This window comes from Mesocricetus auratus, unplaced genomic scaffold (genome assembly GCF_017639785.1).
Source record: "Mesocricetus auratus isolate SY011 unplaced genomic scaffold, BCM_Maur_2.0 Super-Scaffold_100029, whole genome shotgun sequence".
Taxonomy (NCBI): domain Eukaryota; kingdom Metazoa; phylum Chordata; class Mammalia; order Rodentia; family Cricetidae; genus Mesocricetus; species Mesocricetus auratus.
In genome coordinates, this window is record NW_024429210.1 from 19457849 (window position 1) to 19475198 (window position 17350).

Consider the following 17350-nt stretch of genomic DNA (forward strand, 5'->3'; position numbering starts at 1 on the left):
AATACTGACATAGAAATGGGAAATGGGGGTATGAAAAGCCACCCAACCTCACTTACCAACGGAATGCAAATTGAAACCATAATGCGATATCATCACATATGTTAGGACAACTGGTACCCAGAAAACAAAAGAACAAGTGTTCGGGAGGGTGTGGAGGAAAAAGGACACTGATGTAAATGCTAAGATACTGTTGGTGAAAATGCAAATTGGCACAGCACTATGAAAAACAGCATGAAGGTTCATACAAGTAGAGTTTGGGGACCTCTGTGTCATGAGAATTTCCCTTAAGTCATTTGCTTACAAACAGTAGCAGGGAGGTTTTTACACAGCATTACAAAAGTAATAAATGCCACTCCTGACTGCCCATGCATTCAAATCATAATAATTAAAAAATCCACTCAGGTGTAACAGATTTAGGGTAATTAATGAAACAGATCAAATCTATAGCAAACATGTAATATTACCTTGACTGGATATGAAAAAAGCTTAACAAAACCAAAATCATCCCCAGTGGCTAAGAGGGAGCCATCTTTAGTAAGACTGGCAGCATTGACATCCGTCACGTCGCTGTGTGCTGGCCAGATTCCTTCGCAGGTGGGCCCCAGGACACACGTCCATGTGTCCCATTCTATCTTCTCAATCTGCAGGAGGACAAAAGAGTGTGACCATTTTGTTTCATGTAAGAGACATGAGTTTTCAAATGAGTAGTTGTAGATGACGAGCTTTCCAATGGCAGACGTTTGAGGTGGGCGCTGAGCCCCACTCCTGAGCTGCCATGACTTGCTCTTTTTTATGATACAGGGTTTCAGTCTGCAGCCCAAGCATTGCACCCAGCAACTGAGTGACTGAGTGACAAAGAGGTATTGTCATTTCTCAACAAGCCAATACTGCAGTCAGATACACGTGAACATTTCTTCTAGACCAAAAGCATACTTTGCAATTTTGGAACCCTGATCACAATAGAGGTTTTTAAGATTTTAATTTTTAATCACTGGATAATCTATGAACTAGATCAGCTATTTTCAGCCCGGCACTGACACGTTATGCTGGATGGTTCATTGCCTCGGGTAACAGTCTGTGCAGATAGCCATGTTTAACAGCAATGCTGGTCTTCACCCCTTGGATGCCAATATTGCCCTTCTCCATAGACATGAATAAATGTTCCTGAGGGCAAACTACTTCTGGCTAAGAACTACTGGGCTGGTAGATTTTTTTAAAAAAGATTTTTTTGCATATATATGTGTGAGCCGGTGTATATAGGGGGGTCGGTACTCTCCTTCCACTCTATGGTTACTGAGGATTGAACTTAGATGGCCAGCCTTAGCAGCAGGTACCAGGTTCTAAGTTTTTCATAGGTTTATCTCAGTTATTACATGTGGGGTGAAGGGCATGGGGAAAACACGGGGAAAAGAAAAGTTTGACACTGGACTGGTTGGACTTCCGTTTCAGAAAGTTTCTTCTATTACCATTATTACAAATGAACCCTGAGAAAATATCTAAAAAATTACATTCATAAAACAACATTGCACAAAACGGCATGATAAATGGAAAAGGTAGCATGGCCATCCAGTTTGTCAGCATATTCAGTGTCCTCAGGAAACAAAGCTGAGTACAATGCCATCACAATGTCAGTGACACAGCTAGCCTTTGTCCTTGGAGATTAGGAAAACTGATTAATGGTTTACAGTGAAGAAATTAAAAACCTAAAGGTAGATGGTGACCTCTGTTCATAATTCAGATTAATAGGTATATTAGAACGCATATTTTCAACCAATGCTAAATATCTCTTTTTAAATCTATAATTGATTTTTGTTTTATGCACATTGGTGTTTGCCTGCATGCACAGCTGTGTGAGGGAGTCACAAGTCCTGGAGCTGGAGTCACAGACAGGTGTGAGCTAACATGTGGGTGCTGGGAATTGAACCTAGGTCCTCTGTAAGAACAGTCAGTGCTCTTAACTGCTGAGCCATCTCCTCCGGCCCCAAATATTTTTTAAAATCTTTATGTAGGACTATTACCTCTGAGGGCCTTATTATATGTCTTCTGCCTCTTGGAGCTTCAAAGAAAAGTTGTTCTTTGGCACCTGAATTAACTTGCAACAATTTCCCTGTTATGGTAGAAACAAGAGAGTGAATTAAACTGTGCATTTATTATTTTGTTATAAAATGCTAAGCATGATTGCCATGATTTTATTTTCATTAGTCTCATAAATTGCATTAAATGTATGTTACATTATTCCAAAAAGCACATAAGTATCACACTACATGGGTTAATGCCTAAAGCTCTAATTTAAAAATACGAACCTCATAAAATTTGACCTTAAGTATCTGTCACATAACTCAAGGATTGAGGCTGGTCTTTTGTTTAGCAGCACTAAAATGAGCTATGATTCCCCAAGCCCTAAAAAGAAAAAAAGTTTTACTCCTTTTCCCCACTGCTGTCTACTGTGTTGATGAGGTAAAGGCAAAGTGTTCTGGCATCGAAAGTGGGATTCTTGTGAGAGTTGCATTTGCAAACTACAAATACTGACCCTCCCGACCTTGTCTTAGCTGAAGATCTCAAAAGGAGAAAAGAGTCGATCCTCAAACAAAATGTCAAGTGATTAGCTTTTCAGCCATCAGGATATACAACTATGGTCTCATTCACTGTAACTGATGTTGAAAAAGATTCAATTTCTAGATCTTCTCCTCCAAAAGCAGCAATCATTTACGATAGAAAGTTCTTATGTGTTGGAGTATGGTGTCTACTATTTTTTGCAATGGTTTAATTCTGGAAATTTCAGTTGGGCTTGGACATGGGAATACAGGTACAGCTCCCAGGAACGCACTTGGCTCAGGGCCCTTTGCTGACTACCTCAGCCCAGACAGCAGGCATTTGATCTGTAAACAATTTACATAAAGAGCTATTTCCCCTTTCCCCCCACAACTGTGTCTCTAGGAGCTCTGAGATGCTCTTGGGAGAAAAGCAATACCCCAAGATTTCTTTGTGCTTCACATGCTATCCGTGACATTTATTACTTGGTCTGAAACCTAAAGGTCTGAGTAGGTGTTTCCAAGTGATGAGTTAAGAAACAAGGTTCTCCAGGCTCTTAACTGCTCATTTAATAGTTTCTGACTTGGTAAGGTATCACATGACTGGGGTGGGTTGCCTAGGCGATGAGGACTGGAGGGATCTGAAAGAGGGGTCTCTGAGATAGACATACTTTGCAGGTTTTATGGCTAAACATGTACAAACGGACAAAAGCAAAGAAAGAAATGAGGGGATTTAGGTGATTATTTGGTGTTGTGCAGCAAGAAGTGAACAATCATTACTTTTCTAACAAACTAAATATATCTGCAAAGAAAGTATGTTATTATGACTTTCAAAAGTGACTGTAAAATATGTGGAAAGAGATGAAAAGTTTCAGGCAATACATTTTCTGAATGCAGTCATTCCTTGACAACTCTTGAATTATAATACTAGAAACCTCAGAATTGTAAGTCTCACATCCTTACAACAACTCTCTTTACCAAGTACGGTTTTAAAGATCATATTTCACAATTAAATATTGCGCTATCTAGGTGAGAAACAGACTGCATGGGTGTTAGGGACTCAAGGGAGACAACACAAGAAGTGCCAGGCAACACCAGACACTCAGCTGACCTGCTCTTCCCGGAGAACCCCCTCGACTCAAGCAAGTTTAACTCTGGTGACAGAAGTTGACCCAAGAAGGCCCAGGCCCACACTGGGCTAGGCAATCAAAAATTGTCTCTCCCAGAAAGCTGGCACTGAGTGGGTGCCCAGCTAGGATAAGATGTAGACTTTGGAGCTGAGACTGGCATTGGAGGGCAACCAAGACTGGACGGTGTGCAACTGAGTTAGGGAAGGTTTGTGTTTACAGGGGGCAAAGTACACGCAGGAGCACCGGGCTTGATCAGCTGCCCGGAGCAGGAAAGCAGAGAGGAACTGCTTGGTTCATGTCTCAGAAGTTCCCAGTCTCTCTCTCTCTCTCTCTCTCTCTCTCTCTCTCTCTCTCTCTCTCTCTCTCTCTCTCTCTCTCTCTCTCTCTCTCTCTCTCTCTCTCTCTCTCTCTCTCTCTCTCTCTCTCTCTCTTTCTCTCTCTCTCTCTCTCTCTCTTTCTCTCTCTCTCTCTCTCTCTCTCTCTCTCTCTCTTCTCTCTCTCTCTCTCTCTCTCTCTCTCTCTCTCTCTCTCTCTCTCTCTCTCTCTCTCTCTCTCTCTCTCTCTCTCTCTCTCTCTCTCTCTCTCTCTCTCTCTCTCTCTCTCTCTCTCTCTCTCTCTCTCTCTCTCTCTCTCTCTCTCTCTCTCTCTCTCTCTCTCTCTCTCTCTCTCTCTCTCTCTCTCTCTCTCTCTCTCTCTCTCTCTCTCTCTCTCTCTCTCCTCTTTTTGAGACAGGATTCAGAAAAAAAATCCTGTGTAGCCCTGGCTGTCCTGGAACTTAGTCTGAGCCCAGGTTGGCCTTGAACTCACAGAGATCTGCCTGCCTCTGCTTCTAGAGTGCTGGGATTAAAGGAGTGTGCCACAATGAGTGGCTTACAGTGATTTCTTTCTTTTTTTTTTTTTTTTTTTGGTTTTTTCGAGACAGGGTTTCTCTGTGACTTTGGAGGCTTTCCTGGAACTCACTTTGTAGACCAGGCTGGCCTTGAACTCACAGAGATCCGCCTGCCTCTGCCTCCCGAGTGCTGGGATTAAAGGTGTGCGCCACCAACGCCCGGCTTTACAGTGCATTCTTAAAGCCAGGTCTTTAGGTATTGCTTCCTGCTGTTTGAAGGCTATGAAGCATTCTAGACCTTTCCAATGAACTCATCCTTCATCATTATTTTGAAATCTCAGCTAGTTTGAATGGGTTTCTGTTCCTTGAAAGACAGACTGTGAACTAAAAACAACTATTTTTGTGTTTAAGGAAGCCATAATTATGGGCATGTGTTTTCTCCCTTTTAATTATTACAAGGTGGAAATATTTAGGTCACCATCGTTTCTCTCCCTCTGCCCACTGTGCAGTCTCTGTCTTTGCTTTCTCTTCTTATCTCTGCTCCCAAGTACATGTACACACACACACACACACACACACACACTGAAATCTGAGGATATCGACCAGAAGCAAAAACAAAAAGTCTGTGCCATCTATATATTATTGATCCCAAATAATAGAAACTGATTTCCTTCAGAATTCAATATTGTTACCACTAGAAGAGTCTGCTCACACAGAAAAAAAAAAAAAACACCCAAACAAACAAAACCCTGTCCTCACTGCTAAGGAAAGATAGCCAATCACACACAGCAAAAGCCACATGCTTTGGCCCAGTTGGCACACATCTTACAATCAGGGTGATTCCAGAATTGTGCTTTCAAACTTGTCAGGCCATTTGAAGTGAAAATAGAAATGAAATGTCTTGTGAAGGCTCCAGTTGTTGATTGGCTAAGGAGCATGTGATCCTACTATTTTCAGAAATGAACTTTCACTGTCTACTACAAATACCGTGTTTTCCCTCTCCCCATGTATTCTTTTTTCTAGCATCCCATGCATGAGTCTTCCTTCATCTGGGGAACTGATGTTCCTGAAAAAGCAAATGAGCCTGCCGTTGCCATGGTCACGAAGGCTGCTGAGGCTAAGGCTGAGGCTGTGCCTGCCCCTACATCATCCACCACCCTGGTGAGCCAGCTGGCCCTGACAAACAAACCCCTGCATCTCAATGTCTCTCTTTACCCCTTCCACGCTCTCAAGGCCTCTGCAATGAAAAGCTAGGCTGGTTGTGAGGGAGCATGGCACATTCCTGAGATATAGCACTTTGGAATTCAGGATATCTGGATGACAGATAGTTGACAGCTGATGGGACTGTAGTTAAACTAGGCAAAAGGCATGGGTGCACCTGTTCCCATTCTCAAGATGGTTTAGACTTTAAAAAACACAAGTTTTTTACTATGCTCTTTTTTAAAAATGTAATAAAAATTTTAATAATAAGACAACATGTGGTAGAAACCAAGCCTGTCTTGAGGCTAGATCTGCTCTACATCAACATTAATTTGCAAATACGTTGCCAGAGCTGTTAAAAATGCCTTATAGTAGAAAGGATGAATGACTGTTGGACCATATAAACAATTTCCCCTGTATTACATCACCACATGATCCACAGTGCTTGTTTCTCAGCATCCCAAAGTTTCAGGATGCTCAGCAGATACCAACATACTCAAGTCCCTCATAAAACAGGATAGCCAACACTTGCATATAATTCTGCATATCCTCCAATACATTTTTATGATCCTCTATATTGCTGTGTACTACTATATTGCTATATAATTAATATGCAATATGTGAATGTATTATATTAGTGTTATTAGTATATATAGTGTAGTATGTATTATGCTACTATATTACTAGTATAGAATAAGTACTGTGTGAAATTGTTATCATACTGAATATTTAAGGGATAATGATAATAAAAGCTCTGTGCACATTATTTCATACAACCACATTCTTTCTCAATTTTTGTGTAGCTGGATATACAAATTCATCCAGCTACTATGATCTTAAGCATAGGACCACCGGGTCTGACACCTTCTATTGAAGTTCCTTTTGGAAAACACAGTCAGTTGGTTCTTCAAAAACCCTGACCTCTTCCTCCTCTTATTCTGAGTGAGTGCCTCCCAGTCTTGGGGGCTGGCCTTGGGTAGAACAGAGGACTGTAAGGTATTGCCCCTCTCCCCACCCGGTGATGTCTCCACTCTGAGTCACTTTACATAGATTGAGCTCTCCCCTACTCCTTAGTAACAACCCTATCCTGGCTACAAAGATCTTGGGTTTTCTGCCCTGGCCTTTTCCTCTTCCGTCTCCAGCATTCGATGTAAGGCTCATACACTTGCAAAAACAAAATGAAGCCAACTCTCCAAATATAAATGCAAACCACAGTGTGACACCAGCTTGTGTCTGTTAAGACAGTTACTAGCCGCACAGAGAAAATTCAAGTATTAAGAAGGGTGTGGATGACGGGAGCCCTTGTATACTGCTGCTGTTAAGAAGGCAAAGTGGAGCCGCTTCCATGAGTACTGCAAAGGTTTCTAAAACATTGCCAACAGACCTAACTACCTCTACCCCTGGGTAATACCCAGGCATTGATGACAGGGGCTTGGAAGGACACTTGTGCACCCAGATTCACAACAGCATTGTTCACAATAGCTAGTGTGAGTACACCAGGCAGCCAGCTGTGTATCAACAGGCAAGCAAAATGTGGGATAGACGCAGTGAGCTATCACCTGCCTTAGGAAGGGGATTCAGATGCAGGCCACAATATGGGTGATCCCCGGGAACAACATGTGGAAGGAAATGAGCTAGGAACAAAAATACAACACGGGGACTTTACTAAGATGAGGTGCATGGAGAAGTCTCTAGGAGCTTACAAGAGAGCTATCATTTTCTGGGTATAGATTTCTAGTTCTGTGTTTTTCTTTTTTGTTTTTTCTTTTTCAGACAGGAGTTCTAGTCCTACAAGATGAAGTGAGTTCTGGAGGTGGGTAATGATAATGGCCATACAACAATGAGAATATACTCCATGCTTGACCTGGCATATTTAATAATGGTAAAATGTTTATATATTTTCCATTTAAAACCTTCCAAATCAAAACTTCCCATATCACATTTTTCTGTTGGGTCTTCACTTCCAAAATAAAACTACTTGTGGGTTTTATGCTCCTAATAGTGATGGCAGAGGGGATATTTCATCCCTTATGTCAAGTGCTGTGGCTGTGTGTGGTGGGCTCTGAACAGTCTAACCCTATCACACATAGGGAAGGAGGAATAGAGACAATCATAGCCTTCCTGAGTTCTTAAAACGGTGGAGCAGAGAATATAGGAAAGTAGGTGGTGAGAGGCAGCTGTTCCCACTCACCCTTGGCCTCACCAACGCTAGGTGACCCACAAATCCCATCGCATGCCCTTGCCTCTGCCTGTCTGGCACGGCCCTGCCCTGGACGTCAGGAATTTATCTGATTTCCCTCTGCCCTCATTGGGACTACACCTTTTACAATAAGTCCCATGTTTTCCTTTCCATCTACTGTACAAAACTCCTGAAGGCCATAAAGCTCAAATAAAGTTCAGATTACAGAGCAGTAAATCCAGACAGAGCTGAACAGCTGCCAGGCCCAGTCTACCACAATCCCAAAAAATACTTGAAACCTCTTCCTGGCTGAGACCTTGCCAGCTTCCTCCAATTTTATTAGTTGCTTTGGGGAATGCCCCACTCAAAACGACCTGGAGTTCCCTGATTTCCCCAGAACAGAATTCTGTGTGATCTAGCATGATGGAAGGTTCCTCTGGCTCTGTCCTGGTCAGACTTTCCAGACTCCCTCCTCCATTGCTAAGCCAAGCAGTGCTCACCGCTTCTCAGTTCTCGGCTCTGCACGCCGAGTTCCTAGGCCCCGGACACATCCCTTGCTTGCCGGTGACCCGTGCCTATGACGGTATCTTGGATTTCCCTTGGAGCTCTCTCAGACCACACACTGCACTTTTCTACCACAGCAGACTATGATTTCTTTGCAAATGAGGATCCTGCCCACTCCTAAACGCTTTCCAGGCTAACATGAATCAAGTCTCCAGGATCCAACAGTAAGCCCCTGTATTGCACGGTCCACCCCCATACTGACATGGCCCATCCTGAGCCTTCTCACTACTTCCTCTAAGACTCACAGCTTCTCACCTCATGTCTGCATCATCACATTTTCTTTAAGAACAAGTCATCTTCCTCCCTAAACTATAACTTTCACAAAGAGTAGGAGCCATGCCTTACTTCTAGGTCCATACTTTCTGTCGTAAGACTTTGCAAATGGCTAGATGTATTAAATAGACAAATATTCATGGTTTTGTGGAAGTAACTTGGAGGAAGCAAAGGGGGGCTAGGCACTTTGAGACCAAAGACAAATTCAAGAGAGCTAAACATGGATTTCTGTATCTGATAGATGAACATTGCTTGAGACTTCAGGGGTTGAACTCCTGGAGATAGAGTCTTGGTCAGGGAGGCTGAATAGAAAAGCAAGAACAGATCAGATGAAACCCAACTCAGGGTCACATGTTTTCTTCATCTTAAGCCCCAATGGCTTCAATTAATAACCACCTTGACAGAACAGGAAAACACTCAGAGTGTTAACAGCCGCTGCTCCTGGGTTGTCGACTTAGCCTCATATGCTGCCATGGGCCCTCCTTTAATATCAGATTTATCTTAAAACCACAGCCTACTTTACCTCTGGAGTCCCAGTCAATGTGTGTGATGTAGCTGGAAGCTCCTTTACAGATGCCAACCCTCTTGCTTGTGAGTACGTTGTAAATATCCACGAAGTTATCATGGGATGCCACCGCAAGATATTTTCCTGTGTCTATAGAGACAAGTTTACAGAAACAGCAATACATTTGATGGAGAGATTCACCTCCAGGAATTTAAGATTTTGAAGTGGGAGAAAGGTCAAAGAAACTTTTAGAACAGTCCATTCTTATGAAAAAATGTTGTCTCGAGATTACTATTTTTAAAGGTATCTATTACCATCTTCACCTTTTGAATTTTATTTTTTTCGAGATAGGGTTTCTCTGTGTAGCAGTCCTGGTTGTCCTGTAGTTTACTCTGTAGACCAGGCTGGCCTTGAACTCACAGAGATCTGCTTACCTCTGTCTCATGAATGCTGGGATTAAAGGCATGCACTACCACTGAATGACTCACCTTTTGAAAATTTAATGTCAGAGATCATTTCTTTTCTGTGATGAAAGGAGACCATGTCTTCCACAGTATCAGCATTTACCACCAAGAAACTTCCATCATTCAAGCCAACTGCTAAGGCTTTCCCATCAGGGGAGAAGGCACAGCATCTTCCTCCTACAAATGGATCCAAGAAAATCATGGCTGAATGCTTTGCTGTTGAACAAAGCAGATGGAGACGTGGGAGAAATGTGGACTGCGAATCACATGTTCATGTGTGACTGGGCCTTTTGCACTGCCTGGATGAGAATTCAAATCTCATCATTTGGGGATTAGTGAGATAGTTCTGTGGGTAAAAGCATTTTTATATGTACAAGCCTGACAACCTGAGCTTGAACCTGGGAACCCATGGTAGAAGGAGAGCACAAACTCCCAAGAGTCATCTCAAGTCTTCCTGTGTATGTGTGTACATATAACATACTAAATATACATTTTAAATCTGTGAAAAATATCAAAATTTATATCCCACATACTATCAAAATCATACTTTTAGAGCTGGAGAAATGACTCAGAGGTTAACTCATTGCTCTTGCAGAGGACCTCAGTCTGGTTCCCAACACCCACATCAGTTGGCTTTGGGGAGTCAGATACCTTCTTATGTGGGCACCTACATGCATATGTATATGCCTGCACACAGACACACAGATACACATAATAAAAAAAAATCAATCTTAAAAATAAAGTTTTTATTTACATAGAGTTTATTTATTCATTTCTTTATCTTGGAGTATCTGGGCCTTTTGAGGTAGGTAGGGTACAAGAGAAGACTAGTAGAGAACATTATCTTCTGAGAAAAGAGGAAACATTCAAGAACACAAGTTCTCCAACAAAACTTCCAGAAACCATTTTTGGGAAATTATGACTAAAATCCACATTTTTAAAAGAAAGCCCCTCATAATTTTAACTTCTCTGCTTTGTGGATCATACTGCCCAATCAAGAGGAGGGAACCGCTGGTTGTTACAGCCCACCCATGCTGCCTTGTGCTGAGGCAGCTCAGTCCAGCTTCTGCAGGGACCCATGCTGACGGATGTTAAAAGCGGTTTTCATACTAGTAACTTTGAATTGGCTATGTAAATAGTATCTCCATTTGTTTGTCCTTTATTCACCTGAGTCAGTCACGCTGCTGGTAGTGAGACAATGCAAAGACTAGCTGGCCACAGGGAGCATCATCAGGGTGGGGTGAACCACAAAGACTAGCTGGCCATAGGGAGCATCATCAGGGTGGGGTGAACCACAATTACTGTACAAAGTGGACCATGTTTTAGGATGAAAGGAGAGATGTTAATAAGTACACCAGGATAGCAAGGGAAACTGGGTTGAATTGCCATCTAAGGGCAATCGTTGCTCTTTTGAACTAATTTTTAACCTAGGGACTAAAGTCCATTGACTAGCGTCCACAACAAGGTCCTAGTTTCATTTCACCAAAGCAAGTTAGTGGGCAGATGATTCGATTGTTCAGAGCATGGCTTTGGACTTGGTTGAAATCCTTGCTCCACCATCAACCAACTTGTAGGTATCCAGGGAAAAGTGAGGCAATGTGAAGAGACAGTGACAACCAGGGCACAGGTTGTTCTGTGAGACCATCATGGGGCAATGTGCATCCAGTTTCAGTATTTATTAGTTAGATGACCTTGGACAAACCAGTACAGTAACCTGTGTCCATTTCCTAACCTGGAAGTGATGAGAACGATAGACAGCCTGGTTCACTGGGTCTCTGCAGAGTAAAAGACCCGGCCGCACGGTCTCTGGCTCACAGCGGTTACTACCAGCTCTGTGCTCTCATTTTACATGATTCCTTTAGACTTTCCCGTCTACAGAATGATTCAGCACAAATACTGAAGGGCCAGGGCTCAGCCTTTCCTGCCTTAAGAATTTTTGTGACCACGAGGTTCAGTTCCCTTGTTTCCTCCTAAGAAAGAAGTCCAGGTGGTGGGTCTGAGCTTAGCTTACATGTCTCTTGTCCCCACGGGATGGCCATTCTACCCTTCACCCATTTCCATCTGTCTGCCTGAAGCTGGTCTGAGTGCAGGAGTCAGGAGCTTCCCGGTCCCCTGGTGTTGGGTGGGTTTGGCCAAGAAGGTGGAGGACAAGGGGGCTGGAGTGTTCGCTCCTGCAGCCCCGTCTGTAAGTCCCTCTCACACTCGTCATGCCCAGTTCCACCAGCCGCTTGTCCTTTTGTCTGTTCAAATCCAGGCCTGGCAATGGCACCTGCACTTATAGTGCGGAGCAGCGTACTATTCCTGGCCATTTCTACCCTGCCTACCCCTTTACAAAGAGTCCTGTTTTTAGACTCTTCTCAGATTACCCAAGTAAGCAGCCAGCTGCCGCTGGGACTCCTTTCAAATCTCTGTGGGCTCCTTAGCGTCTGACATATAGAAGCCTTTGCTGAACTGATCCTTCCTGTGGAACTTACCACATGCAGATGTCCAACACACATTTGTGATGTCAACTATTTTTGTCTATCAAACTGTTAGTCACAGAGATAGAATAGTTTTATTCATTCGTCTTATTTTATAAGTTGATGCATTTCAGCTCTCAGTGAGGAAGGATACAGCCCCAGGGGCTAGACCTGTGCTGTACACGCAAAATGTTGGAGCACTCCGAGGTCCAAACAGCTTCCGGGAAATCTCTATGCACTCCTAGGTTTAACTGCATGGCTAACTCTGAGTTTCCTTGCTTAGGATACTTTTGGGGTGTGTAATAGGTGCTCTTATTCCACAGTAGTTGATGAATGAGTGAGTCCAATATGGTCTATTGCCTTTGTGATGTAAAGAGATGCGTGTACCTTTCTTAAGTTTCCGTACTGCCAGCATCCGGTGCTGGGAGGATAGTTCCCAGATCCGCAGGGTTTTGTCATCGCTTACCGTTGCACAGATAGGCAGGAGAGGGTGTGCTGCCAGCCCCCACACTTCCCCTTCTGTGTGCCCCTGTGGGAGAGGAAATAGGGCAAAGTAAACTCATGCTTTCGGGTAAACCCTTCCTCAACTCACGCATCGTCAGGCTGAGTGTGCTCAGACTGGGGAAGACATGAACCAATAATTTCCTCGAGCCAAGAGGACTACACTAAACCATCTCTTATGGGTGTTTATGCTTCAAATCAGTCTTTCAGAAAGGCAAAAACAGGTTTGTTTACAGCATGGAAGACATTTTTCTGTGTGGCAACAAATACCTAGGTAAGTTGTAAAATCTCTACTCCTTCCTTTGTGTATGTGTGTATGTGTGTGATTATCTGCACAGTGTGTCTGTACTTTGACCAGAGGTTAACATTGGGTGTGTTCTTAATTGCTCTCCACTTTAACTTTTGAAAAATAAAAGGGTCCCCTAGTGATTTAGTCAGGCTGGCTAACCAATGAGCACAGGTCTCCACCCAGCCGCAGCCTTGGAGTTCTAGATGCATGCACTGCACTTTTAAGCCTCTAAATGGGTTCAGGGTCTCACACTTGCATAGCCAGAACTTTACCCACTGAGCACCTCCCTTGATCCTTTTCTTGCTCTAACTGCAGAAATGCATTGTGTAAACCCACTGTGTAAACACACTGTGGGGAAACAGCTTGATCAGAGCAACACCTTTGAGTATGCCTTTGGTGAAACCATACTCTAAGGTGTAGATGTCTTCCGTCTTTGTCATGGAGCTAGACAGCAGCATGCTTGTTCATACAACTGTAGTCCTTCAAGTACGTTGGATGTGGTTCTCCTGCCCCTTACTGGGATTGAAAACATTTTACCACTGAGCTGCAGGTGCATTTAGTCTGGATGAAAAGAAATAAAGCTAAATTTTGACTCAGAGAGTCATAGGTTCAACTCAGATTCAGTATTTGCTCATAAACTGTTTTGCCCATGTGCCAACAGTACTCACCAACAAGCTGAAGGTGTATAATAACACACACAGAAGCAATTCCATAACCTGTGTTTATCACAAACACACTGGCTTAGAAACAGTAACTGAGACAAAACAGGATTTTCAGTATCAATGCTTGGGTGGTGGTGGCGGTGCTCACCTTTAATCCCATAACTCTGGAGACAGAGGCAGGTGAATCTCTGTGAGTTTGAGGCCAGCCTGGTGTACAGAGTAGTTCCAGGAACTATACAGAGAAACCCTGTCTCAAAACAAAGCAACAACAAAGATAAAACAACAACAAAAATAAAACAAAATCCCAGTATTTTAAATATCAACATTTAACATGAAGAAAAAAATAATTTATCCCTCAATAAAGCAGCATAGAGAAGAGATTAGCACCACCTAGTAATAAATGGACCACATTAACTAAGCTGATTGCAGATGGTCTGTTTAGAGTAGTAAGCAGGCTGGCCACACAGCCAGGGGGCTGGTAGTTGGAATGTCTTGGGGGATCAGCATCTTTCCAAGGAGAAACTGGATGACAATCATATATGGGGAAGGCAGGGTTGGGCGGCACAGGCTCTGTCCTTCATCTCTTGGGACCATGATGCACTGAACCCTCATATTAAAAGCCTCCCCTCAGAGTCACAAAAGATGGGTGGTAGGCCATCCCCAACCTCTCTTTGACTGGCTCTGCTGAGGGCTTTACATGGCCAAATCTCTTTGCACATTGGCTCTGTGACCCTTGTAAATCACTGTCTCAAACTGATTTCAAAACTATTATTTTTCTCAAGCTGATCATTTAAAGTCCCACATGGCACAGGGACAAGGAGGCAGACCAGGACTCTAAATGACATAAGAAACAGACCAAGATCTGCCTTTATTCGTCGCGTAGGAAACAGCACGGTGGCATAATGGACAGCGGGTCAGATTCCAGGTGTGCACAGCCAGGTTCTGAAAGCCTCTGCACGCTGCTGGCTGCTCCAGCTCCCAAACAAGCGCCCTTCTCTTAAGCAACACCCTCATCCCAAGTGCATCAGAACCGCAGGAAGAGTTCTGAACCCTGCCCACAGCAGGGCAGATGATGGTTTCCCATCACCTCTGTGTTCCTGAATATTCTCCCAGTGGCAGCTTTCCCTCAAAACATGACTGTTGTCCTAAGGGAGCAGTCAGCCCTTATTCTACCATGCCTACCACAAAGCACGGGGAAGACCCTCTCAGGAGCCTCGAGGGTTACTGAACACACCCTGAGTTTACCCGGGAGGGGCAAGTGAGGGGACAGGAGAGGTGCTCAGAAGGTCTGGAGGGCGTGAGGTCCGCAGGCTCTCGGATGAGTGCTGGAGAGAGCAGGGATGCTCACAGGCCTGTCCTTCAACAAAGGGGATTTACACCCATTTTCCACCCAGAAGCCTGGGTGAGGGTGTAGCTAATAACCTCGTATTCTCTACAGCCAGGCTTTCCCCGAATCCCCCAGACTCCTGAGCACTGTTTCTCAGTCGATAGAGCCCACTCTTACGAAAGGTCCCATGTACGTTGCAAAAGAATTCACTGTTATGCTTACCATAAATCCTTCCTCCCAACCCATTCTTACAGAAGGAATCACAGGTACTTTGCAAAGGAGTTTGGATGTAGTCATGCCTTTGTTATGATAACTGTCACAAGGAAACTTTTTTACAAAGTTGTGCTGTACTTAAATATGTCAAAAATAAACCGCTTATGGTTAGACTTGAGAAGTTTGAACCAGCCCAGCTTACTAAGGGTCAAAATAGATTTCCTTGTTGCCTCTCATAGATCATTTTCTGTGGTCCATAGCACTTTCAGGGACCCCCACAGAAAGGGACAGATTAGTTACCCAGGAGGGAGAGGGTGGACGAGGCTGATGACGTTGCCACTGGGGCTCCCAGTTCAGGGGGCGGCACCTTCCTTATCTTCCTGTACTGCTTTCCCGCCACACCCATGGTTGTAGGACAAGTGGGAACAGCCTAGAGTAGGGGAAATGGGGGCTGGCCTGAGCTGTGGTACTGCCTGACACACAGTAGGTACTCAATAGGCCACAGCAGGGGTGACTTTCATATTAGAGCAACAGTACAGACAGGAGAGAGCACAATAGCAAAAGCCAAAAAATGAAAAGCCCCTTATCACATTTAAAGCAGACTTAAAAAAATTACCTCAACTAATATAACATTTTATAAAATTAGAAGAGTTTACACTGTACTTTAAATTATAGCATAAGGCTGGGCGTTGGTGGCGAACGCCTTTAATCCCAGCACTCGGGAGGCAGAGGCAGGCGGATCTCTGTGAGTTCGAGACCAGCCTGGTCTACAGAGTGAGTTCCAGGACAGGCTCCAAAACAATACAGAGAAACCCTGTCTCAAAAAAAACCAAAAAAACAAAATAAATAAATAAATAAAAATAAATTATAGCATAAAAATTTTAAAAACACAAATCTAGCATTTACGGAAAAAATTTAATTTTCAAACATTTTCAAACTTTTGAGGGTTTAAATATGCTTTTTCATAATATTAAATAAGTTGTGACCAAAAAGAGGGAGGAATTAGTCTGGATGGGACCGAGCGAAGCAAAGACTTGTAAAGGGGCCAGCATGGCTCCCACAGGGCCTGCACAGTCAGATGTAGGGGCTTCAGGTTTATTTTAACCAGATTTCTGAAGGAGGGTTTACTCTGTCTGTCATCTATCTCGGTAGTTTCAGTACATACATACCATTTTAAACCAGCCTTTGTTCATCTCCTTCCCCCTCCTTCTGATTCCCCTTTGAACTTTTCCCCCCTCAATCCATTTCCTACCCCCTCCCCCTCAGTGACCACCTTACATGTTTCACAAGCCACAGCCCCATGGCCAGGGTACATGCACACACACATACATGTATGCTGGGATCTGTACATGACAGAGAATATACAATTTTTGTTTTATTGAGTCGAGGTTACCTCATTCATTATCTTTTCCAGTTTCATTCATTTTCCTGCAAATTTCATTACAGCTGAAGAAAATTTTGAGTAAGTAACATTTTCTTTAACCACTCATCCACTAGTCTCAGCTGATTCCATTTCTTTGCTATTGTGAAAAAGAGCAGGCTGAAACATGCTTGTGCAGGTGTCTATGGGAGGATACCATTCTTGGGTGTATAGATGTGTTTATAGCTGGGTTATACAGAAATTCTACTTTTAAGTTTTTGAGAACCCTTCATACTTCTTTCCTAAATGACCGAATTGGTTTACATTCCCAGCAGCAGTAAATAAGGGTTCCTCTTTTTCTCCCATGTCCATGTGTTGTAGAATATTTGTTTAACTATGCCAGGATATGCTGTATTTGTTTAGCTATATAAAGATGTGTTGTATTTATTTATGTTGCAGAATATTTATTTAACTATATAAAGATGTGTTACAATTTGTATATGTTGTGGAATATTTGTTTAACTATGTAAAAATGTGTTACATTTGTTTCATTATGTAAAGATGTGTTGCTGTTTTATGTTGCCTGCCTAAGGCACCTGATTGATCTAATAAAAAGTTGAATGGAAAATAGCAAAGGAGGAGTTATAGGTGGAACTTCTGGGTAGGGAGTAAGTAAGTAGGATAAGGAAATTAGAAGGAAGAAAGAAAAGGAGACAGCAGGGACCAGTCAAACACAGGGGAAGCAGGAAAGTAGGGCGTGCAGAATGAAAGAAAGGTAAAAAGCCCCAAGGCAAATGTAGATGAATAAGAGACAGGTTAAACTAAGTTAAAAGAGCTTGTGGGACAAGTCTGAGCTAAGGCTGA

At 43.2% G+C, this 17350-nt stretch overlaps 1 protein-coding gene across 8 annotated transcripts in view; it reads right to left on the reverse strand.

The window, feature by feature from the left end:
- Nucleotides 1-17350, reverse strand: part of Eml6 (EMAP like 6) — a 251358-nt gene that overhangs the window by 40318 nt on the left and 193690 nt on the right. For all 8 annotated transcript variants that reach the window (XR_005871731.1, XR_005871732.1, XR_005871734.1 and 5 more), the window contains exons 22-26: nucleotides 12522-12663; nucleotides 9700-9852; nucleotides 9230-9361; nucleotides 2019-2107; nucleotides 465-641 (exon numbers count right to left, since the gene is read on the reverse strand). Coding sequence is in view for 3 of the 8 variants with exons in the window: in XM_021227280.2 (XP_021082939.1) it covers nucleotides 465-641; nucleotides 2019-2107; nucleotides 9230-9361; nucleotides 9700-9852; nucleotides 12522-12663 (693 nt within the window). In the remaining 5 variants the exon portion in view is untranslated. The remainder of the gene's footprint in view (nucleotides 1-464; nucleotides 642-2018; nucleotides 2108-9229; nucleotides 9362-9699; nucleotides 9853-12521; nucleotides 12664-17350) is intronic.